The 26,255-nt window shown below is 43.0% G+C and overlaps 1 protein-coding gene across 2 annotated transcripts; it reads right to left on the bottom strand.

Annotated features, from left to right (window-relative positions):
* Window positions 1-857: 857 nt before the first annotated feature.
* Window positions 858-25,122, bottom strand: SLC25A43 (solute carrier family 25 member 43). 2 transcript variants are annotated; one of them, XR_003369848.1, is made up of 6 exons: window positions 24,753-25,122; window positions 20,981-21,222; window positions 19,803-19,975; window positions 2,778-2,912; window positions 1,697-2,000; window positions 858-1,163 (listed from the first exon to the last, which is right to left on the bottom strand). XR_003369848.1 is itself a non-coding variant. In XM_026653003.1 (5 exons), the coding sequence occupies exons 1-5, from the start codon at window positions 25,022-25,024 to the stop codon at window positions 1,797-1,799; spliced, it is 1,026 nt and encodes a 341-aa protein (XP_026508788.1). In that variant the 5' UTR covers window positions 25,025-25,122; the 3' UTR covers window positions 858-1,796. The 2 variants fall into 2 exon arrangements, 1 of the variants encoding a protein (XP_026508788.1); XM_026653003.1 differs by having other exon boundaries at window positions 858-2,000.
* Window positions 25,123-26,255: the final 1,133 nt, after the last annotated feature.

Here is a 26,255-nt window from a genome sequence, read left to right as displayed (position 1 = left end):
ATTAGCAACTGCATGCATAAAAGTATCTATTAAAAATATTACCATTCTAAGCTAAGGGAATGCAGTGTGCTGGATTCATCAGTGGATTGGGAAGCAAGAAAGGACAAGTTCCAATCCCAGCTCTTCCAGTGTCTTGGTGTGCGGTCTTTAGTAAAGCCCTGAACCTTTCTGGATCAAATTCAGCTCTGGTATAATTGGAAGCAACTGCAGTGGAAAACACTAGCTTACAGCAGGGCTGAACTTGGACAAAGAAGACAGGGAGAGCCATTTGTTAAATGGGGTCATTAATACTTAGCTGATACAGGGCTGCTGTAAGACTTTACTCATCATTGTAAAGTGTTCTGCTCTCAAGGGCTTTATTCCTTACATCTAAGATTGAATTTAACCACCACCTTCTACCCATTGCTTCTTTACAATTCCCCAGGTGAGCAAAGGTTTCTCTCTCTGTCAGGGAGGATAGCTCATTGCCACTGACTACCCTTTGCCTCACAGAGCCTGAGTGATAAACACTGCAATGAGGGCACCTGGAATCAGGGATGCTGTGGCAGATGCAACTGGGTGTCACAATGCTGCACAGAGAAATTTTATACTTTCCCTGGAAGAATCAGGATCCCAGCAACCATTTCTTACTGATCTGAGGGCTGGCACCTGAATGACACTTATCGGAGCTGGGAATAAACTAGTCCTCATGCTGTAGCATACCATAGTGTTTTATATCTGTGAGGTCCCCTCCTCAGAAAAGCATGACAATGCATTGACTTATAGGTCACAGCAGGTAAAGGGGACCACCCGTTTGCGTCTGTAAAGAGATGGTGAGGTTAAGTAGCGTTCTAAGCTCTGACCATAAAGCTGTCATCTCTGAAAATTAATTTAATATAAAATACACCTTTAAAAATATTGACAAACATATAAGGGTGTTAACACTGAAATATCTAACGCGTTTGGTATCTGTATTTTTCACACAGTAGTAGGTAGAGTTAGTCATAACAAAATGAACACAGCATATAAACAGTCTTGTTTTTTCCCCAAAGCGGAAATAATTCAGATACTTGCAGAAATATACTAGGGTGGGCAAAGAGATCATCATTTCAGCGCTGTTTCACATATTACTATTCTTTCTTGGCAAAAGTATCTTTGCAGCGTGTTTTCATCTTTCTTTGCAACTGGGGACACAGAAAATTATTCAGTTCTCAAATAAGTTTTACAAAAGCTGAAAACAAGAATTAGGAGGACAACAATGTGAATTATGTGGGGACAAATATTGCATATCCGGAATGCCAAGTCTATACTGTATCAGTAACAGACAGATTTCAGTAGAAATGCGTACATAGTATATATTTTATTCTATTTTTAACCATATATCTATTCTGAATTCTCTGTGTTCAGTGCTCTCAAGTGTTAAAAAAAGTTTTTAAACTTCCCTAATATTTTTAAATAAATCATAATTCATGATCATGGCTCACATCACTTATTCTCTGCAAGTGGTTTTAGCATTAAAAAGCTATTCAGCATTGAAAAATCCCCAAATGAGTAGATTTCAAGTTCCAGTATTGTAGTAGTTTCAAAATGTGTGTGTCCTTCAGATAAGCTTGAATTGATTGTATCAATTCACTACATGCGTTACAAGGTTTATTCATGTTTGACATGGGGGTTTCAATCCCAGGGAAGGCCGTACAGTAAACTGAGGTGTTGCTACCTCTAGTGCAATGCGTCTTCCTTTTTGCTACGCTTTCTTCAGGTTGTGGACTTGGCTGAGAATGACTGCAACATACATTTGTTTAATGGACTTTCCAATGTCAATTTTCAAGAGTTGGCTTCGGCGGCTCAAAATTTCCCCTTCGGAGAAACTTTAATTCTTGCAACTCTTGTGGTTGTAAACTCTGGTCCACTCCAGGAATTAGCTTGTAGCTTAAGGGAGATTCAATATAACCATTTCTGTAGAGACAGACCCGCTTGCAGAACTCAAAGGTGCTAAACATAACACCATAGTATGGGACAATCTGGGGGGGGCAAAAAAAAGATTGAAATCAGTTATTAATTTAGAGTCACTATCAATATTCTCTACTCAGTTATAAAGCTAGGATTTATAGGACTTCATTGTTGATTTGGCCTCATCAGGCCAATTGAGAATTTGACCCTAAATTAGTTGTGTCATTCTACAGGTACCAGACTGAGTTAAGACTTGGTTTATTATATGCACAACCCAATTATAGCAAATTATTGTGAGGAAATGGGCTTGTGCTGAACTTTAAAACACCACAATGTTTAAAACAGTTAAGATTTGTTTGAACAGTGAATTGGGGATGCATTTTGTATGTGGCAGAAACGCGTCCTTTCTTTTGTCCCAAGCAGAGTCAATGAAGCTATGCTGACTTACAATAGCTGAAATTCTGGCTCTTTATGTTTAGCCATTTTCCCTGCTCTCTCTCTCTCTCTCTCTCTGTTATTTCCCAAGTGTGTTTGAATAAACTTCCATCAAAAGGCTCTGCCACTTCCTCGAATGCTTTTGATGAGGATGGTGTCATATGAAAGTCAGCAACTTGCAGATGGCCATTAAGACCAAACCAATATAGCTCAAACAGCTACCGGTATATTGTAACCCAAGTACGGGCAAACCTCTACCGTTGCTGTCACAAGCTGTCTAATCAACATGCTGTTCATAAGGCGAGAGAAGAGGGACATCATGTGTGTTACAGTCCCAACCACCAATTAGTTGTTGGTCATGTGTCTCAGATCGTATTTAAATACAGACTGATCAGAATGGAGGAAATCCGCACCTTGAGCAGATTGGCTGTGAGTCCACACCAGAGTCCGAGCACGCTCTTGGTCTTTACAGTTTGCCTAAAACAGTCAACCATGCCAGTAAAATGGACATCAACCCCTCCATAATGGGGAAGGCAAGGACTCTGAGCCTGTTCAAACAAAAACCACAACAGGTTAATTATTTTTAATTGAGTTGATTTGTTTGTTTAATTCTTTCACTTCTATAGGTATTCAACACTTAAATGCTGAAGCAGGAGGCCTGTGTCTATTTACCATGCTTTAGTCAATTATATTTCAAAGAATTAACAATTCTGCCTGAGGTCTTATTGAAAGGTAACCAGTGGGGGGGGGGGGAATATTTGAAATGTAGAGTGTAGGAGAAGTCTACTATTAATTCTGTGCTGCATTGTACATGGTGTCACTTGAGTAACACATCCAAGCCACCTCCAAATACAGTAAGATTTAAACCATCAAAATACAAAGTCACATGAGAACATGATATTATGTCATAATCTACCAGACCAGTGTGCACTTAGTTCATATGGAACAAAAGTGCAATGGGTCATTCTGAGCAGCAAAATCCTTTCACCATTAATCTCTCACTGTGTTAGAACAGTTAGGATGGCCTGATCTTCAGTAATCTGATCCTCATCCATCTGTATGGACACAGATGGAAGTCTACTTTGCATGTGCAAATCAGGGATTTGTTCATACATATGACAAGACAGACTCTTTTCCAGACAAGTGATTCAGGCATGTGATTGCACATGCCCGTCTGATCACTGAAGATCGGTAATTTTATATTAGTGGCAGTGATCTTATATTAGGGGGAGTTTAACTGTTAATTTATTGGTGAATATTGATATAATTCTCTTACATTTCCCCAGTGATCTATAACAGCAAGTGGTGTAATACTCCTTCTTAGTTTGGCTGAAAAACCCACAGCTTCCTCAAGGTGATAAGCCTGTAACAACCTTTTCTATCAAACTGACAACTGGTGATGTTTTCTAGATGCATCTGCTCTAGAATGTCAATTGTTTGGCAGCCCTGGTCTAGCTGGTAAAAAATGGAAACATACTGAAGACTAAAATCATTCCTGGTGTAAGTGGGTGCGGTTAAATTGGTTTTAACAGAGTTGTGTCCCCTAATGCCATAGGTGAATTTGACCCTAACGTTTTAGAAGACACAAAAAATACTTAGCATATTTTTATCCTTAATATGCCCCCCTCTTCCCAGCAGATGGTGGTGGTGGTGGTGGGGATTAAACTCTGGTCTCCTAGAACTCACGTGTGATCTAACCATTAGGCTAAAAGTTATACGGTGGGCGGGGGCAGCAGCAGCTCCTCTCTGGACGTTTTGTGTGGAGCGAGGCAGGTGCCTAACTCATTCCCACAAGAAATGCCTTAGGTGCCTAAACCAGGTGACTCCAGGCAGCTAATTCCCATTTGTGGCTAGGTGCCTAAGTCTGGGGTGCAGGGAGGCACCTGGCTCCATGACAGGGATTAGCACCTCCCTCCCCTTGTTGTTGAGATCTTCCTTGGCTAGCTTCGGTTGCTCCCTGCCTAGTGCACTGGCTTTTGTGGGTCACATTCTAAGGCTCCAGTCTCTCCCCATTCATTGTACAGGAGCACAGGCACCTACTTCTCTTTGGGGAATCACAGTGGTGATCCTGTGATTTTCTGGGCACCTAAAAAGTTAGGTACTGTGACACTCAGCATTGCAATGCCTAAACCCCTTTGTGGCTCTGGGCCCAGATTCCTTAGGTCAAAGTGCAATCAGTGCATGGTAACTGGGTGGGATTTTTGAAAGCACCCAAGAGAGTTAGGAACACAAGTCATTCAGGCACTTTTGAAAATCCCACCCCAGTCACTAAAAACCCAGGATAGATTTGACACATGCTTCTGCTTTCCAAAGTGACAGGGATACTTTGAAACAGATTCCAAAAGCCCAGGAAACTGTGGACAAGTAGTGGAAAAGGGACAACTAGCTAAAATACTTGAGGAAGATGACAATGCTGCTAAACATATGCATCCTTTTCCTTTCTTTCCTTCCCAACATGCAGGGGAGGACTTACAAGAATTAAGTGCATCAGTTTAACTTAATCGCTTTAGCCATTATGTACACTGCAAAGGCACATATCAAAGGGTGGCACTTTTGTGTACAATACAAATGTAGGGTACGATGTACTTCAGATTTAAATAAGATTTGGTAAGCAGTAAAACTACTCTGGCGAATGTTAAAAAAGAATGGTATGTCTCAAAGAACCAGATTTCTAATTTTCCTACAGCCTCTAATCTCTAAAATGATTTATTGAGAGATTATTTATATTAACATTCACCATTGTAAAAACCATTATAAAGATTTTTAACTGTGGTGCAAGGTTCATACCCCCACCTTTCTGGCTTATCGGAGCCATAAAAACAGTTTTTCAAGCCCTTAGACACAGTACTTGAGAACCAAAAGAATCTCAAAGGAAGCATCAGACTAAAAACAATGGCACAACTTAAATCAAAGTCATTTCATCCAGTAGTTCAAGTTAAAAAATTAAGTTTTGAAAAAGGATTTTACAAAGCTAGAAAATATTATTAAAACACATTTTATTTAACACTATTTTAAATGAATCTGTGAACTCAGGGGTTGTAGCCTATGACTGGAGAATTGCAAATATAGTATCTGTTTTTAAGAAAGGAAAAGAAAGTGATCCGGGCAACTACTGGGCCGTTAGTTTGACCTCACTGTATGCAAGGTCTTAGAACAAATTTTGAAAGAGAAAGTAATTAAGGACAGAGGTAAAGAGTTCCTCAGTGACCCCTCTTAGGACCAATCTTATTTAACATTTTCATTAATGTCCTTGGCACAAAAAGTGGGGGTATGCTAATAAAATCTGCAGCTGACAAAAGGCTGGGAGGTATTGTCAATACGCAGGAGGACTGGAATATCATACAAGAAGATTTGAATGACGTTGAAAACTGGAGGAATAGAAATGGGATGAAATTTAATAGTGCAAAGTTCAAGGTCATGCATTTAGGGACTAACAACAAGAATTTTTGCTATAAGCTGGGGACATATCAGTTGGAAGTAACAGGAAGAGAAGACAGATTTGGGTGTATTGGCTGATCACAGGATGACTCTGAGCCATCAGTGTGATGTGGCCATGAAAAAGGCTAATGCAATCCTAGGATGCATCAGGCGAGGTATTTCCAGTAGAGATAGGGAAGTGTTACTACAATTATACAAGGCACTGGTGAGACCTCATCAGGAATATTGCGTGCAATTCTGGTCTCCCATGTTTAAGAAAAGATGAATTCAAACTGGAACAGGTGCAGAGAAGGGCTAGGAGGATAATCACAGGAATGGAGAACCTACCTTACAAGAGGAGACTTAAGGAGTTTGACTTGTTTAGCCTAATAAAATGAAGGATGAGGGGAGATATGATCACTCCTCTCCCTCCCTACATCAGAGGGATAAACAATGGGGAGGGAGAGGAGTTATTTAAGTTAAGGGCCAATAGTGGCACAAGAACAAATGGATATAAACTGGCCAACAGTAAGGTTAGGCTTGAAATTAGACAAAGGTTTCTAACCATCAGAGGAGAGTTGTTCTGGAACAGCCTTCCAAAGGGAGCAGTGGGGGCAAACAAACCTAACCTGGTTCAAGCCTGAGCATGACAAGTTTATGGAGGTGATGATATGGTGAGATTGGCAACAATGGCATATAGCCCATCAGCAACTGCTATTAGCAGATATCTCCAATGGCTGGAGACGTGACACTAGATGGGGAGGGCTCTCAGTTACTACAGAGAATTCTTTCCCAGATGTCTGGCTGGTGGGTCTCTCCCACATGCTTAGGGTCTAATTGTTCGGCATATTTGAGGTCGAGAAGGAATTTTCTCCCAGATCAGATTGGCAGAGACCCTGGGTTTTTTTTTTTTTTTTGCCTTCCTCTGCAGCATGGGGCACGGGTCACTTGCTGGTTTGAACTAGTGTAAATGGTGGATTCTCTGTAACTTGAAGTCTTTAAATCAGGGTTTGAGGACTTCAGTAACTCAGCCAGAGGTTATGGGTCTATTACAGGAGTGGGTGGGTGAGGTTCTGTGGACTGCGATGTGAAGGAGGTCAGACTAGATGACCATGATAGTCTCTCTGGCCTTAAAGTCTATGAACCTAAATGAAATCGTTGGTTTGGTTATCAGGTGATGCTGGAGGATTTACACATCCCTACAACTGCACTAGAGCAGGAGAGCTAAAAATGAAACTAACTGAACAGCTCAGACTAGTTTCACTGGCCAAGCTCTGCAGAAACCTAACCTGGTTTATGTAACGGGGAGAAGTGGTTAATTGCTTATTCAAAAGAACACACCGACAGAGTATACTTTTTATGGGTAGCATAACACATCACAAAGCAACTTTTACTCCTTTCTTTTGATAGAGCTTGGGTCTTTAGGTTGCTAAACTGATACCCATTTGGAACAGACCAAAGGGGCAAGACTCTCCTACTAGCTGAATCGACAGCCAATTGCAACCGGACATCGGCATCACCAATGAGGACCAGAAGATCATCATGGTGGATGTCACAGTGCCCTTCAAGAACAGGACCCCGGCTTTCCTGTCCCCTGGTAACCCTTAGCTCTCAAAGTGTCGGTGGAGAAATACGCCCCTCTGGCTGATACCTTGAGAGCTAAGGGTTACCAGGTACAGATAGATGCGCTGATCATCAGAGCCCTGGGCGCATGGGACCCCAGTAACGAGCGAATGTTGTGGGAATGTGGAATCGGTCAATGCTACACTCGGCTGATGCGGCAACTCATGGTGTCGGACGCCAGCGGGACATCTACACAGAACACGTCACCAGACATCAGCAATACCAGGAGGGATGAACTGGTGAGCCGATGAGAAGCGCAGTGGGGAAAGTAACTGAAACACTTTCTGTGACATGTCATTCCATATTCTTTATGAAAATATGCTTATGATATGAATATGACATAACTGAGATATACTTTATACATGTGATATATCATTGAAAAGGTTAGGATTTACTGAATGAGATTATCCAGTTTGTATGCCTGTATCATTTCTGTATCTGAAATTAGGAATATGGACTATGTATCTGTTTCAGAGTAGCAGCCGTGTTAGTCTGTATCCGCAAAAAGAACAGGAGTACTTGTGGCACCTTAGAGACTACAAGCCCACGAAAGCTTATGCTCTAATAAATTTGTTAGTCTCTAAGGTGCCACAAGTACTCCTGTTCTTTTTATGTATCTGTATTTCAACTCTGCTACTTTGGGTGACGCCCACTGCTAACACTTCAGGTACAACAATGAAAAAGCCAGACAGAGTGGATAGCCCATCAGCGAGGACAATGGACTGTGAAAAGCTTGGCCTTCCTGTGAACTCTTCATACTGCCACTGACTCATGGACACTGATACTAAAACATTACCTGGGACTTCTTGTAACTTTCCACTGTAAGGGAAGGGGGGTGGGACGGGCAGGGCCGGCTTTAGACCGATTCAGGCGATTCCCCTGAATCGGGCCCCGCGCCCTTGCCGTCGGCGGTACACCATACCGGGGCTGCCGGCTTCCCCAGGGGGCAATTTAAAGGGCCTGGGGCTCCCAGCAGGGGCTGGAGCCCCAGGTCCTTTAAATTGCCACCAGAGCCCCACTGCTGAAGCCCTGGGGTAGGGCTGCGGGGGCTATTTAAAGGGCCAGGGTTCCAGCTGCCTCTGCCGCCCCGGTCTTTTAAATAGCCACGGGAGCCCCGCTGCTTCCCCAGGGCTCCAGCACCTATTTAAAGGGCCGAAGCAGGGGAGCCCCTGCCCTGCCCGCGGCCAGCCCCTGCTGCACCCCCTGCCTGCACCAGCCCCGCACCCCGTGCCCTGCCCGCAGCGGCAGCCAGCCCCTGCTGCACCCCCTGCCCGCACCAGCCCCACACCCCCTGCCCTGCCCACAGCCAGCCCCGCACCCCCTGCCCACAGCCAGTTCCACACCCTCTGCCCTGCCTGCAGCTAGCCCGTCTCCAGCTAGCCCCGCACCCCCTGCCCGCGGCCAGCCCCTGCTGCACCCCCTGCCCTGCCTCCAGCCCTGCACCCCCGCCCTGCCCGCACCAGCCTGTCTCCAGCCAGCCCTGCACCCCCTGCTCTGCCTGCAGCCAGTCCCGCACCCCCTGCCCTGCCTCCAGCCAGCAGTGTAGGTAATATATAATTTTGTTATTATTTATATAGTTATGGAAAGTAAATAATGAAATGAAAGGGTTTTTTTAGTCATCCTTGCCGGTGCCCCGACGAAAATGTTCGAATTGGGCCCCGCACTTCCTAAAGCCGGCCCTGGGGATGGGGAGTCAAGTTTGGGAAACAATGAATCCCGCCTTATGTAAATCCTATTTAAGGGTGGGGAAGAAGGCAAACAGGACTCCTCCTCTCCATGGCCTGTTTGTCCAAGAAGAAAGACTGCAAAAAGGGAAGACAAGGGGGGAGTCCAGACTGAGACAGGGGTCCAGTTTGAAAAGGAATACAACTGGAACTCTGAACCACAGAAGCTTTGCAAACTGCCCGCAACAATATCTAGGATGAGAAATACTATTTGTAACCAATTTCTTTAGTGAAACTAGCTTAGCTTGCATGTTTGATTTCATTTGCTTAGTAATCAGCTTTGTTCTGTTTTTTACCCCTTTTACCACTTAAAATCTGCCCTTTATAGTTAATAAAATTTGTTTTGTTTATTATTAAACCCAGTTTCTGTCATTTCTAATGGGGAGGGGGAAGAGGGGCAAGAAGTGTGAACACCTCTCTCCACATTGAGGGAGGGGGCGAATTTCATAATATATCTTCTGGTCTGCACTCCAAGGGAGGTGGACATCTGAGTGCTGGAGCAAGTCCCTTAAGCTGAGTCTTCCCCGAACTGATCTGCAGCTGGGTGTGGCCCTGCCTGTGTGTGTATTAGAGGTGGTTTTAATAGCCTGGCTCAGCAAGACAGGGTAAAGGGGGTCCATGCTGGCAGAACAGGTAGACTCAGTGGCATCTCAGCAGATCAGGTGGCTTCGCAAGAGATCCAACCTGTCACACTTTCCTCATGGATTGTATTTTCCAAATGGACAACCTACCATACATTCTCAATTACTGAGGGACAATCTTCACTCATTGATATATTTTGCTTTCCACAACCAACTCTCGGTACAACTTTTCATGAGTTATGTACCCGAGTATTCGGATTCTAAATCTCTAAACTGTATTGTTAAACTTATTCACCTAAATTTGGGTTATTGCCGCTTATACACTATATGTATCTTATGAGTTTAAAAACAAACTATATTTGTGGATAACCTAAGCACTATACCCAGACGTACAAACACTCTTTTCTTAACATCTGTACTATATTTATTTAACATTGGCTTTAATACATTTTTTAAAGTCTATTCTACTTTGTATGTTCCTTACGTTTCTGTGAAAGAAGAGAGGTATTGTATGGAAGGGGCTGTGCTGATGATAAAGAAAGAAATTCAAGTTGCTCATCTGCATTCCTTAGGTTTGTGATGGATGCAGTGGGTACTTTCAGTGTTAAATCTATTAAATGCAAGACTGGTTCTACTCCCTATCTTTTAGTCTCCAGTGGGCTTTGAGTCACTCATATAACTCAGACTACCCTAAATTTGATAGTCTAAGACCAGGAGACCGCAGGATTTATTTTTTAAAAGGTGAAGTATCATGGCAAAATTCTTCCCCAACAGAGTACAGTAAATGTGCAGTAAATTTGCAGACCCTACAAACACCATCCCACCTATGGCCTGTAATGCCAGGCTAAGGTCAAAAGGCAACTTTAGGGAGTGATCTTGCAGACCTTACAGGACAAAATGCTTAATTACTTCTCTCTGTTCCCCCAGCCTGGCATTTCTCATCCCCTGGGACCAGGACCTGTGGTTCACACACTGATTTCAATGGGAATTCTGCTTAAGGATGAACAAATTGAGCCTTTCAAGGGTAAATCATGTTACCCCACGAGGGACAAAGATGAGAACTTTTAGACCAGATTTTCTGACAAGGTGGCAGGGCCTCTGGTTTGTGTGCCTGCAGGCACACAACTGCATACAATTTTGCACCAGCCATTTAGGACACGTAGATTTCCATGTCTCTGATTTGCTGGCGTTATCAGATATTTAAGTGACCTACACTGCATCTATGAATTTTATACCCACCAACTACAGGCACAAAAATGGAGGCCAGCTTGAAAATATGGCCCTAAATTCAGGCTCTTCTTACTTTCCTATGGGATAAAATGTATGTTAGTATGAAACTCTGTTTTGGAGATACAGTACTTTACCTTCTAGGTGTGTGGTATGAATGACCCAGGGAGGGTGAAAGATCAGTTAACAATATACTCCTGTAGTAATGGGGATTTAGGATTTTGATCACTAAATATAGTAATCTCTCTTATTGATACAAATGTATACACATTCAAAAGATCACAACTAAAAAACAACTCAGCAGTGAAGGAAAGCAACTTATGATAAAGCTCAGCAGTTCATTTCACTTAATCTGGAATCTAAAATAAGAACGGTGAAGTCTTTTAAGGCTGGGTTAATAGGGACACTTGCAGCAGCAAGATGTAATCATAGTTGAAAGGAAACGGACGGCCAAATCCTGCAGTCCCCACTCAGGCAATACTCCCACCAAAGTCAATGGAAATTTTCATTCAATGAGGACTAAAGGATTTGGGCCTGAAAGAATATTTTGTTACCCAGAGATGGCAAACCATTTCAAAATGCAAATAAAGAACCAGTATTAAGAACGTGTGAGCAATTTTACACAGCACGGACCAAATTACAACCTACAATATTGCGGACAGATTAACCGTGGACCAGAACATACAGTAAGCCCACACAGGGCATTCAGACATGTGGACAGGTAATCTGCTGTGAGGTAACAGCAGTCAATTGTCTCCAGAGCAATAGATGAGAACAGCTGACCTTCAGCTGCCTGCACTCTAGAAACACTTTGTCCTCTTCTCCTTAGGTAGAGGAAAAAAAACCCTGATTTGGGGGTCAAACTCTGCCTCTCTTGCTGAAATCAACGGGACAGCTCCAGTGAGCAAACCAAGCAGAATTTGGCCTCTAGCACAGCATTAAATAGGTTAGGATCAGGGCTTTTGTATTCTGTGGCTTCTGCCTTTGCAGTGGAATGCATTCCTTGCTGCTGAGCCTAAGTTTTCATTAAAAAGAAAAAGTTTGCTTTTGCTTCTATGCTCATAATTATGAAGATACCCTTGAAATGAGGATGGAGGCATTGCCTATAGAGTCAGTGCAATCCCCTTGTATACACACTCATTTTGGTTTTGGAGTGCCCTATATTGATTTAGCTCAAAGGGTAAGAAATTGACACAAGCTAAAGCATTGTTTGCATGCAAAGTTGCACTGGTTTATTTAAACTGGTGCAAACCCCTGTGCAGACAATCTTGGGCCCAAATCCTGCAAACATGCATGGTTAACTTCATGTATGGTGACTTGTCCCATTGATTTCAGTTGAGCTACACTCTGTATGCAGGACTGGGGCATTATTTTGGTTTAAGCGGGGCAGGGGCCTATTGCAGTTTAGTTTATGGTGATTAGCAACAGACTGAAGCTAAAGTGAAAGAGAAGGTTTAAACCAATAGAAGAGAGTGTCCACACAGCCTTTAGCACAGTTATCAGTTTAAAATTACACATGGTTAAAGAAGTGCAACTCTGCCTATACATAAACCCATGATTGATATAAGGCTCTCTTAATTGATTTAACAGTGTCCACACACACAGCACTGATTTCATTACTTCAGTTTCCAAACAGTCCCTCTCTTGGTTAAATTCCAGCACGGGTAAATACATTCCATTCAGTCTGCCTCCTGCAGTTTCAATCAGATACAATAAGTTTAATTTCCTTTCCCAAAAAAACATGGAGCAGTGCTGCTGAATGACAAACAAACAGCTGCCTCAGTACACCTCAGAGGTGGCTGCATTTCACTGGTGGGTAAGTGAGGCCTATAGATGCCTCACCTTCCACAGAGAGATGTTTATTTAGCTTAATTCGCTAAGCAGTTTGAGATCCTTATTTATTACTCCTAGCATCCTGCCTCCTTGGAGAAAAGAGGTTATAGAAGAGTAAAGTAGTAGTAGTTATTAACAACCAGATCAGGACTATTAAATCTGTTCAGTTCCAGGGGAGACTTCACAAGGCTGAGGAAGGGTCAGCTATGACCAGTCCTGCTGCTAATTATTTTTATTGCCTTTTCATGTAAGGGGAAAAAAACCCCTCAAATCAACAACAAAACCTACTGTACTACAAAATGTTAACACCACAGTTTTATGATGACAACCATATGGATAGTCCGTCTCCAGGCGTCTCTCCCCTGCTTTGGGGTTTCTGAGAGAAATGCCTCTAAGTGGTTGGGCCAGAGAAAAGCCTAGAGCTTTGGCAGAAGGAAAGTCTCACATTTCACTGAGGCAAGAATTGCGCCCCAACTGGCCAACAGTGTTCCAGGGACTGTAGTTCCTAAGGCAATAGGGCTCATGTATCTTGCTCTTTAACAACCTCAGAGACTGAGCTGTATTAAGTATGTTAATTGCCAAATAAATAAATAAAAAGTTGACATGGCCAGTAGCTGGAAGTGATTGCAAAGAAAAAGCCCATAGAAAACAAATGGACTCTGATGTGACCCATTTGGCAACACTCCCCTCCTAGTCAGGCTAGTCATGAGTTCAGGTCTCACTCCAGCACTTGGGCTCATACCTAATACTAACACTACAGTACCAGAGAGGGAGTTTGGGATGGTGATAGGAATCAGAAGTTAGAAAATACAAATTAGTTGATTAGTCCCATTGCTTTGCAAACATACAAGGTAGGGAAGAAGAGAAATGCTGCATTGATGGAGGTATTGTCCTTCTCATGAAATAAGACAACAAATATGTTCCTGATGCACTGAAATCATCTGATCTACACCCAGGATGAGTTTGGCCTTTTAAGCACAGATCCTTTCTGCTTGTCCAGAAGTGACAGAGCATGCTGGAAGTTCTCAGGGCACTTTTGAATCTCTCTCTTCATCTATGCAGAAGCAGAACACCACACTTTGATGCCAATTAAAAATATGTAAACAGATTAAACTATGCAGATTCGGGTGGATTATACAAATAAATAGTTTTGGGGTTGAATTAAATAGAGACATGGTCCCTTTCACAATAAAACCTAGAGTATTTAAAATGTATTGTGTACTAACAATGGATGTCCATTATACAAAGTACAGTATTTATGATTTAAAAAAAAACAAAACAAAAAAAAAAAAAACAGTATTGCTCTTTATTATCTACACTGTGTAATATACCACTCTACTCATTCAAATAGTTTCATCTTTAAAAGGTTCCAAGGCACCGGCACATAAGGAGTTAAATAATAAACAGCTTTTGTGCAAAAGGTCCTAAAGCACGTATGCTTTTTAGATGTCATGTGAATCACATGACCCAGAAGTTTTTTAAATAAATTGGCTCATGATTCAAATAACTTTCATATCCCCAGCTGGCAGGAAAACCAAATCTTGTAAATAGCAGGGATGCTATAGTACAAGAGGACTCAGAGATTGGCCTTAAAGCACTGGGAAACATCCCACTGCCTAAGCTCTCTCTGTACAAAAATTACTCACACTTAGGCGGTGTTGGAATGTAACTATCTGACAAACCCTAATTTCAATGGCTCACACGGAGAATGCTTTTTATAATAAAAGACTATTGGATCCCATTTCCTTGTCCAGGCTTTGCTTATAACCCAGCTCTAAGAGTTGTGTTAGGCTGACATTTAGCACACAAGGCCCTAACTAGGGAGCTATTTTAACAAACAACAAAAATATTATATGCAAGTTCTTTATTGACTTCAGATTACTGTGCTCCATGGGCTCTAAACTGGGTTTAATGAATGGTCAGCCAATCCTATAATGCAGTATGGCCCTTACTAAAGGTTTCAAAATCTGCTACTGCAAATTCACAGTAGTTAATCACTTTCTATTAATAAAAAAAAATTACATTTGCATAGCACCTTTTATCCCAAAGCACTTTACAAACTGATACAGGGCGCTGGAACAATTTGTATAGTGGGGGTGCGGAGAGCCATTGATCCAAACTGTAAATCCTGTATATGATGGAAACTGCTTCAAACCAGGGGGTGCTGCCACTCCCCCATTACCCCTGGTTCCAGCACCTATGAACTGATATATATAATGTTTTCACCTCCCAGCTCATAGAACTACACCCAATATTAATGCAATTCCCCACTGAAAACCAGCCACTTCCAGCCCATAGCAACCCTGCACAACTGTTTAGGACAGGAAGTGAAGAACATCATATCCATTTGTTTTTGATTGCTCCAAAAAGGACAGTTACAGTCCACTGAATACATAACCTGGTGTTAAAATGGTATGGAAGCATCTTCACATGATGCACTCCAACATGCTACATTCCTGTGAGAGGTTTCTTCATAACACATATATATATGGCATTGATTGCACACCATTCCATGTGTTATATATATATATATATATATATATAAAACTGAATCCTACAATAGCTGTAAGGAATGGACTCTGTTAGGCTTAGTCTTCTACACTAGAGAAGGTTTGCTGGTCTAGCTAAATCAGGAAACCCTCCTAGCTGGCTGGAGGTAACAGCAGAAAGAGATCATCTTGAATTCATTTTAATAAAGGTGCAAGGTTCTCTGGTGCAGTATTAGATATTCATCTGGGAAATTGGATTTTGGTTTAAACAACTCCTCAATATCTTTCATGCTACTGATGGAAGATGAGAGTACCAGTAATTGGCAATTTTTATTTGGATTTGAATTAGCTTAGAAATGTTAAGAGAGTCCTAAGGAAGCAATTAAAAAAAAACCTCAACAGCCCTTCTCCTCCTTTAACATTTCCTTTTAATATTTGCAAACAAACATTGCATCATTGTGCTAGTGCATGACAGCCTAATAAAGACATTAATTAGAAATTGGCTACAAATAAAAATGAAACTGATTAGACTATTTTCATTGTTCAAACTGAGCGAAATCCAAAAAGTAAGTGAAAAAGTAAGAAATAATTTTGAGGTTTAATATCTATGGTGTTATATGCAACACAAATTTATTTAATATATACAATTTTTAAACCTAAAGTGACCCCTATAATGCCAATGGAACACAAATCAGCTATGCAAAATTTCATTACATTTTAATGTGAAAATTTTAGTGAGGTTTTCAGCAAATACTTGGATTCAAACAAAGATTTCACAGTACATGTTAAAAATATCAACTCAACACCCACTAAGTTTTTCTTCTAAACTTCGAATAAAAGTAATCCAGCTATTTCCTTTTTCAGTCATTAGGTTTGTATCCTGTCTTCCAATACCTTGTGCACTATGATGGGCTATGATAAAGGCGATCTCATACTGGAGGGAAGGATCTAGTCTTAGGTTCTCTTTCACCTAAGCAATAATTTACTTATTTCTTCTAAAAGTTGATAGCACAGAAAGTGTTACTGAGAAATTCCCCTCTGACTAACCCCATCCTCTAGATTCACAATATAAGCCATATGTTCCATGCCAAAACATGCATACTGTACCTCTCAATTCTCTAACATGCCAATCAGGAGCGAAATGAAAAAAAGGAAGACAAAGGGATAAAATTAGGATAATCACAATAGAGAGAGAGAGGGCTCACACATTCAAAATGACTAATTAGAATTAGTTTTTAATTAAAAAAATCAAAAAGCATTTGACTATATTTAGGATCAAATATAGCAACTTTAAAAAAAAAATGCTAAACATGGTAACTATAACACTGAGGGTGAAGTGGGGAAGGGGAGAGCCCTGGTTACAGGAACAAGTTTGACAGAGTAAATCACCACCAAAATATAAAATAATGCAGAGTCCGATCCTGTTCCATTGAAGTCAGTGACAAAACTCCTACTGACATCAGTGGAGCAGGATCTGGCTGTAGATATGTAACACTGGAAAGGATGGATCAACTGTGATCAAAAGATGACTGATAAATGTTAGTAGTACTTAGTCCTTACATAGTGGTATGTCTCTTCAAAGCACTGTGCATACAACTCCTAACTGAGGAAGTATTATTCAGACATGGAAATAGATGGAGTTCAAGTGATTTGCCCAAGGCTGTCTAGTAAGACAGTTACAGAGCTGGGATTAGAACTCAAGTGTTCCTAGGTCACAGTCCTAGTCTCACTTCCTTGGATCAGTGCTGCAGTTCCAGACCACTGCTGTATTAGTGGGGTCTAGGCCTTGTGGGGGATCTTCCTGATGGTTGTCCAGTTATCTCTCTCGGGGGATCTGAGAGAGCCTTGAGACTCCCCAATTTCCCCTGCCCAACACCAGTATTGAGCCACTGGATCTCCCCTTGGGCAGGAAGACTGGTGAGACTCCTTTGGCAGCCTGCTAGTTTCATTCCTTAAGTCCATCAGAGGGACTCCTTGTGGCCCCAAGTCCGCCCCAGAGCTCTCAGCTCCTCCTCACCCAGCAAGCAAGAGTCCAGGTCTGTGAAATGAACCAGAGTTTCCCTATGTGCCGCTGCAGAGCATGCTAGCCTACTGGGGTAGCTAAACATTTCAGTACATCACATGTTTCTTTTCCCCAGTGAGTAGGCTCACCAGATGGAAACAGATCAGAAGAGACAGTTGGGACAGAATCATGGTTACGAAAGGTATTAGCTCCTCCCCTCCGCCCCCCCATTGTTTTCCCCACAGTACCTCTGGGATGTTCCATTTTCCCACTCCCCTTTCTAGGTCCCACCTTGTCACTGCCCTTCTGATGCGGATATCATCGTGGCTACTCTGCACTCCCTAATGCACTGACTCCCCTCTGTATTGGGGACAGAGCATTCCTCCTTCAGAGCGCTCCCAGGATCCAGTCCACGTCCCATTGAAGGCAATGGGAGCCTTTCCATTTGCTTCAGCAAGAGGAGATTCAGGCCCTCAGCAGGCGAGATCAGTGGAACTGATCCCCCACAAGGCTGGGCAACATGCTTATGCTAACTTTTAGAAAAAACTTCGTAGACCGCTTCAACCCAGCTTCAGCCAGCCCCCAGGGTCAGCCAGGCTTTTTACTTGGCAGTTTGAGCAAGTTCAACCACTCCTACTTAAAATAACAAATCAGGATTGGTTGAATTTATATGTATCCTCCTGCCTTCCCCCCAGTTTGTTAGTAAAGTGTTATGGGGAGCTGGGGGTCTTTAAGCTTAAAAAAAAAAAAAGCGCACCTTAAAACTGTAAGGCACTTGACAAGTATATAAATTGCAGCAAAAGTGAAAACAAATAACTGTAGAACAGAGAAAATATTTATATTTTTGATCAATTTCTTCTTTCCGGTCATTTTTTTTTTTTAATACATTTATTTGCTGGAAGTGTAGGACAGTTCTCTACAGAGATAGGGCTAGGTGACCAAACAGCAAATGTGAAAAATCGGGACAGGGGGTGGGGGGGTAATAGGAGCCTAATAAGAAAAAGACCCAAAAATCGGGACTGTCCTTATAAAATCGGGACATCTGGTCACCTAGATAGGGCAATAAACCCAGAGTTTCTCAACATTCTATACAGAAGTACCCAACAGAGAGCAGCTGGCATTTATCTATAAAAAAAACTGGTGAAACAGCACAACCTAGTGGCTGAAAAGAAATGCTTTTTTTGCTTCCCCAACTATACTGCTCCAGAGGAGCAAACTATAAATGGACCTTTTTAACATAAGACCAGAAGCCTGAGAATTTTCCTTCTCACTAGCTATGAAAACTTAATGCACAAGTTACTGGTGCACTGAAATGTAGGTGGTTATGGCTAACGAGAAAAGCATGAGAATATGACCTGGTCCCTGCCTAATTCTCTATGGACTGTGCTAGCTATGAACGTATGTGGAATGTATGTAGGAACTCCAACACGGGGAACAATACAAGCAACTCAAGTGGTGAAACAAGCCAACCATTTCACATGAGTATGGAGAGGGAAAAAAAAAAAGAAGGCAAAGGTCTGGATTCAGGACAGAACGGTAGGGAAAAATCAGATTTCACACTATTTTGGGGAACTGTGTTACAACTGTCCTAAAAACAATACGGGAATTTAAATCCCAGTTTGAACTGAGGGGGAACTAGTTTTCCTTATTAAACTATTTGGCAGAAGCATGAGTTTAGTAGATCTGAGGAGAGAACCAAAAGGAAGGGCTATTCCCACTACTGAATGTTCATCATACTAGTCCCAAAGTTTGTGCTCATGTAGGGTATCAGACACAGGGTGCATCTACACTGCAAAAAAACCATGCAGCAGCGAGTCTCAGAGCCCAGGTTAACTGACTTGGCTTATGGGGCTTGCGCTACGGGGCTAAAAATAGGGTTTCAGAGCCGGGCTCCAGCCCGACCAGGGAATGTCTACAGTGCTATTTTTAGCTCCATAGCGTGGACCCGAGTCAGCTGATGTGGGTTCCGAAACTTGGCACTGTGGGTCTTTTTTGCAATGTACAAGTACCCTGGGAGCCTTAGAAATGAAACCCCATGTTTACTTTTTGAATAAAGAAGCAGTGAACACTTCCACTTCAATAGGCCTGAACCCTGACTCAAAGGGGCCTCCCCAGGTAGTCTCCATCCCTTTTGTTTGGCTTCCATCCTGAGATTGTCAATAAGGCTACCAATTATGATGGGAGCATTTATGATGTGGATACCTGCACACCAAGAGCAGGATATCAGCTCATTTGACATAGGCCAAGCAGCCACCAGATGATGACATGTCTGCTACTCTGATGATGGTGATGAAGTTTTAATGAAAATAAGGTAACATCAAGAAATATTGTTGATCTCATGATACCACTTAAACTGGTCTTAACAAAACCTAAGCCAAAAAATTCTCGGCCATTACTGCCAGGAATAATTAAACCCCTCTAAGGATTCACTCTTCGTAAAAAAGAATCACAATCAACAGGCTAGTGTCTGGCCCCAAACTCCTGAAACTAACACTGACAATATGACCACCACCAAAATGGTAACAATAACGATGCTCCGTACCTGCATTTTCCTCTTTACGGTCTCAAAGGGGAAGGAGAGTGTCTGTGCTACCCCAGCTGCTAGGCAGCCATTTATGAAGTTCTGAAGAGGAGAGAAGCGAAAGCTGGGCTCTTGCCATATTTTATTCAGATTGATGTAAACAAAGAACGAGCCAGCAGAAAATGGGATAGCGCCTATAAAGCAAACCAGACAGAAAAGATTCATGTGAGCATACAACACAGTATAATGAGAACTACATGCTTCCTCCTAGCCTTGTCTAAATGCCAGGGACTGTAAGCCAGTTTAAACCCTGCTTTCCTCACTTAGATCAGACTTAAATATCTGAAAACCTTTACTTGTTAGATATTCATTTATCAAGGGGACTTCTTGCTTATTTAAAGCTCAGGTTTTAGGGTCCAAATATGGCATTAGGTATTTACGTTTACAACAGGGCTTGTATATGGTGTTGGTGTCTCTTACTGTTCTGGTCTCGAGAAAGGTCAATCTTTTGTTCCACTCTTCACACAACTGGGTTGCACTTTAGCCCAAATTGATGAGTGACATTCTTCTCTCTTGCCTGGCATACAATTTCTGTTTTCTGCTGTCACTAATTTTAAGTTTTGCTTGTAAGCTGTTAGTGCTCATTATTTTTTGTCAGAATCAATTTATGTAAACATTTACGGTATATTAAAATGTGGTATTCTGCAAAGCTACAGAGTAGAGAGTCAATAAATATTTTACAAAATAAATAAAAATGCCACATCTGCCTCAAGTAAAGAGGAATGCCACTGCTTTGACTCACCTTTCAGGAGTACCATATTACACCCACAGTGCACTATGGGTACACATCATTTTTCTTAAGTAAAGTAAAGGAGGAATAGGCTGCCTCTAAATGCAACCAGGTAATCCAGAAAAGCTAGGCAAGTGTATCTTCTCAAATTCTCTTAGCCACACCCATTAAAGATAATGGCAGCACTTGCTCATAATTTAGAGACAACTCAGCTACAGCAGAAATAACAAAATTGTGAAACAAGTTGTGAGCTATAGTGCTTTATACATCTAAATGTCCTCTACAGAGTCATTTTACTGCTTGCACATTTAAAATGAACTGGGAAAACTTACAGGTGCGTCATATTGATGTTTCAATACATAATGTACAGTAAAGCTAAAAAAAAGACTCTTTCCCATTATTAGATTACCTAATACAGTCAGCGAAACACCGCGATAAAGCGCAAGGAATCCTTCTTGATGATAAATGATGTAAAAAGCATGAAGAATCCCTTTGTAAGATGGCTCCAACCGGTTCTGCACTATGAGTCGCGTTTTTACCACATCGGTAGGGTAAGTCACTATGGTTGCAACCGTGCCAGCCAGGCTTCCGGCCATGATGGCACTCCACTGGGAAATGTGGCCCAAGTCATCCATAAAGAGCATGACAAACCTAGAAGAGACAGATAAGAGAGGAACTATTAATTATGACTCAATAAAAATCAGGCATAAAAATGAAGATAGTTCTTGATGTAATTGTTCTTCTGCCCATCAGCTTATTTGATAATAAATAATACTTAGAATTTCAATGATGTATTTCATCCAAGGGTCTCAAAGCACATTACAAATCCTGAGCAAGCCTCAAAACCTCCATGAAGCAGGTAATAACAATTGTAAACAGGGGGTAAACATGGGCACAGAGGTCAGAATGACTTGCCCTATGGTCACAAAGCAATTCAGTGACTGACTCTCAGTCCCCAGATATAACCACTAACCAATACTCTTTCAATTTTCTTGGCTAGGAAGCACCAGCTCAAGAAAAACTATGAAAACTGTGAAGGGATGTCACACTGTAGTAGTTCAAAGGACCGCTGGTTTGCTTTTCAAAAGAATTCTGGTTTAAACACAGGTCAGTAAATGAGAACCCTAATGAGAAGCAGCACCTCAGTCCCTCCTAGTCTCTGCCTGTGGCACATAATACTCTGGTCTCCTGTGGGCTGTAATACTGTGGTTTAATTTTGGTGGCTGGGTTTAGTATGCGGGTGCAGGGTGGTGTTTAGTGGCCTGTGATATCCTGGAGGTCAGATAATCTGGTGATCCCGTCTGGCCTTAAATCCTAGTACTCTGTATTTACATCTACCAAGACGAAAGTTACTATAACTCAAAACACTACTGCACAGACTTAATATGCTAAAGGAGTTGACTCACTGTTTCAGTTATCAACAGGAGATCTGAGATGTGACTACTTCTCTCTACCAGTGTTTCCAATATACGGGCTACTCCAGTAGAAGTTATAGAAAAAATATGCAGAAATCTTCATTACAATCCTGAGAGCAGCAGAACATCCCTTGTTTCATTGTCTCAGGGTTAGAAGGGCTTCTCTTGCTCAGGGGGAAGACTCACGCTCAGGCACTACATTGTGTCAAGGATTAAGTCTAGGTTTGAGTTTGCTATTAAAACATCAACATTGGCATGTTTTGTATTTTTCCCCAACTCACTGATAGCGTCCTGGAGTCTTCAAGGGTAGTCTGTGATTCTGGCATTTGTGATTCAGAGGACAGACTAAGGACTTACTCCAGTGCACACATTACTCAAATCAAATTAGAAATGAGCATGATGGATATCATGCAAGCAGCAGGAAGTGAGCAAAGGAGAAGTCAGAGGGGAGTCAGAGCCTAGGGAGCAGCTCAGAAGGGCAGGGAGGGGTGTGTGTGTGTGTGTAATTAAATTCCATCCTTTCCCATCAAGCTACCATTCCCTGGCTCAAAACATTCAATAACTTTCTAGCCAGACCATGTCCTTTTTGGACTAAATATTATTAGTGTTTATCTCTGTCTGCTGTTTTGTCTCTGCGCATGGTATTCCCCTCCTAGGAATCTCACAAATAAACCACAAGCTTAATGCATTAGAGGGGGAGTGTGTGAGTAATTGTACTTGTTTTTGCCTAGCAGCTCCTCTCCACTTGTAGGAATTGACAGGGATCTGCTGGGCAAATGAGAAGAGAAAGAAAACTGTCCATCCTCTCCTCGGAGCAGCTTGCTGACCCAGCAAATAGTGGGTGCATTGTTTCAAGTAACATTCAGTCAGTCCATCTAAGATTCACAGAATTGTTACAAAGCAGGAGGACCAAATAAAGCTGCTTGAGTCCAAATCTTGGTGCTCCACTAACCCATCTTCATCATGAACTGCACATCCAGAGCAATGATGATTCACTCACTGCCAGGTGCAGGACAAGCCCATTACAAACAGTGGATGGCGTCAGTGTGGGTCGAGTCCCCTGTAGCGTGCCTGATTGGACAGCAGGAAAGTGAGCCCACTCCTTTTCCTTCCCCTCCCATCGGGTTTGGGAAGCCAATGAACTGGAATAACCCCATCCTCCCAACCATGCAGAAGCATACATCCTGCACCCAGCTGACCTCAATAAACCAACTGGCAAAAAGCAAAAAAATCCACCCAACCTTCAAACAAACAGGCCCACTGCTTCAGAGACAACTGGAGGCTTTGCAACAAACAACTGACTGCAAACTGCCTGACAGAAAAGGAAATCCTAATAAATCATGCATTTCTGCTGAGTAATGTTGACAGAACTACTTCATATTGGCAAACACTCCTCTCTCTCTGCAGCATTATTGCCTCTAGTGGCTGTTTCTTATTAAAAAAGGGAGTTTTAACATGTAATGTACAGTAGTTTTAAAGACTCTGTGCATAAAGATTAATGATCACCATTAGGCTAGCATTACAACTATAAAAATGAAGGCTCTTAGTTATGAGTCTGGTAAAATTAAAAAATGTTCTTATTCATTTTTGTATATAGGCTCATTTAATACAGATTTGTGAAAAACTAAAACTAAAATACAATTAACAGTGCTTAAGGAACAGATGCTAACTGCAACCTACTGTGACCTTAATTAAAAAACAAGTCCCAGTAAATCACATAGTGAATGGAACATTTACAGGAGTGTCAAACTGTGATAATCTGAAAGATATACGACTTTGTACATGTTTGTATGGGAACACTAAAAGCTACTGCAATAATTGAAAGAGCAAAATTATCACAAGAAGGAGAAACTTTGAACTTCCTTAAAGGGATACAGTCACTTTGCAATCTAGCCAATTAAAAACAAAAGTTAAAAACAACAGCCTATGGTTTGGTTTGAGTTTTACAGTCATAGTTTTCCCTTTTTAAAAAATGTGTATCCTTCCCCTGCTGCTGTACTAGAGACAATCACAAAACAGGGGAAACTGACTACAACATTGAGGCCTAGAGTGGGAGTATACAGGGAACAGAGAAACTGACAACACACCAAGCACTGTCCAGCCAAGTAAACTGAAAAAAAATAAATAAAGTGGAGCCACATCTTTTTTCCTAATCTCTTTCAATTACAGGAAATGTAGGTGTTACTGAGTGCACTTAGCCAAGAGAGAGGACATATTTTCAAGCAGAAGTGGGAGTTTTAATATGAGGGGTCTCTGATGTTAATCTAAAACGAGAAAAATCTCCTTTCCAAATGAGATCTGCCAGGTCAGCACATGCTAAATTGTAGAAAAACGCAAGGAAACAGGTTTCATATTAAGTCAAACTGGAAAAAGTCTACTTGCTGACTTGGGAGATGTGAGGTTTCCTTTGACAAATACCCATGATCAAACTCATCGTAAAGGCTGGGCCAGTCTGGATGGGTAAATCTCCAGATGATTTAAATCCGGATCTCAACTCGGTCAGCAGAGTAAACATGGCAGGAGGTCCCCGTCCTCAGCCTCCGAAATGGTTAATCGGAGACGTAACAGGGCAACTTCTGCTGCCTGTACCCTGGGCGCTGGGAAACCCCTTTGCAGGAGCAGAGCAGATCCTGGCAGCGCCCACAGCCCCCCACCCCGCTGGGGCACCAGGCTGCCCATCCCAATTGCCCCGACCGAACCCCCTTGGCAGCAGGCGGGCCGAGCCGGGCAGCAGGCGGGCCGAGCCGGGCAGCGCCCCGCGCTTACCTGCGGTAGGAGGCGAGCTGCAGGGCGCTGTAGGGGAAGAGGCGCAGGCAGGCGGTGAGGTTCCCCTTCCACAGGGCCCCGAGGCCCTCGGCCTGGCAGACGCTGCGGCCCGCCTGCCAGAGCCCCCGCCAGGGCGGGGAGGCGCCCACCTGGGCCAGGACGGTGAGCAGCTCCAGCGGGGCGGTCAGGCTGAGGCTCAGCGCCCCGGCCAGCCCGGCGCAGCCCAGCCGCTGGCAGCCGGTCACCCGGCCGTCCCGCTTCCAGGTGGCCATGGCCCCGGGCTGCCGCTACCGCCTGCCCGGCTGCATGGTGCCCAGGCCGGGCAGCTGCGGCTCCCTCCGCCTCCTCCGGGGACTGGGAGCCAGAGCGGCGCGCGGCGGCCTGGCCTCTGTGCGGGCCCCGGGAGGCGGCGCCCCACTGCCGGGCGGGGCTGTCCCTCCACCGGGCTGGGCCGGCCCCGGAGCTGCCAGCATCGTCCCGCCCCCGAGCCCTTCCCCGGGCCCTTTAGTGTTACCGAGGGGCCCCGAGGCTCTTGCCCGCACCACGCAGGGAGTCCCCGTCCCCACTGGGCTGGAACTGCCGCTGGAAAGCCCCTGGCCGGCCTGGTAACGCAGGAGCTAGGAAGGGACAAGCACGTGGAGATCTGGAGTTTGAGGCCAGGCCTAGGGGAGAGTTAGCTGGTGTCTGAACTCGCTCAACTCCAGCCTATCGTCTCCATTATTAATGGCACTTTATGCTGGGCCTGTATTTATCCAGCCTGTCAAATACCGCCTCCCTCCGGTAAGGATCTCGTTTGCAGCCAGGATAGGAGGTGATGCTGTCCAGGCCGGATGGAGGGGGAGGATGCCCTGGTACCCGGACTGCTGAAGGAAGACGGTAGTTCTAGCAAAGCTATTCTTAGCTCTGCCCTACAGCCTTTACTTTTAGCAGAAACATCCCTCCTTCAGTGGTCTCTGTAGCGCACAGCCAGGGGGGATCCACTTCTATGATCTTCGCTATGAATATACAATTACTTCTCATCCCAGTTGAGATGTCCCCTCTCCTGCTCTGGTTTTGGCTCTGGGGTTTGCCTTATCCTGCAGCTTTATGAGGTTTGCCTCTATCTGATCAATAGATCACTGCTTTGGATCTCTCCTACGCCTTAGCATAGTGATTTCCTGCTGTTGCTTCATTCTGTCTCTTTAGGATTATTTCTTGTCATTGGGTTTATTTTGCATGGGATAGCAGGGAGTATAGAAGTAGGCATGGCCATTGCTGTGACTGTGATAGGAAGCACAGATGAAACTGAGTTTCCATCACCATTTAATCCCTGGATTAGTCCCTTTTAAAACAAAATGTCCTTGTCCTTTATCTGATGAGTCAGGGACACAGGAGTTTGTTATATAAATCAGATTATTCTGAATCTAGAAAATCTGCCACTGTATAAAAATCATTTGCATAAACTGTGGAAAATTGTATTTAGGGACAGATTCAGGCTAACTGAGGACTGGATTGCTCCAGACA

Source organism: Terrapene carolina, unplaced genomic scaffold, assembly GCF_002925995.2.
Source record: "Terrapene carolina triunguis isolate 2854851 unplaced genomic scaffold, T_m_triunguis-2.0 Scaffold131, whole genome shotgun sequence".
Classification (NCBI taxonomy): domain Eukaryota; kingdom Metazoa; phylum Chordata; order Testudines; family Emydidae; genus Terrapene; species Terrapene triunguis.
Note: the sequence above shows the minus strand (reverse complement) of the source record. Positions and strands in the feature narration are given on the sequence as shown.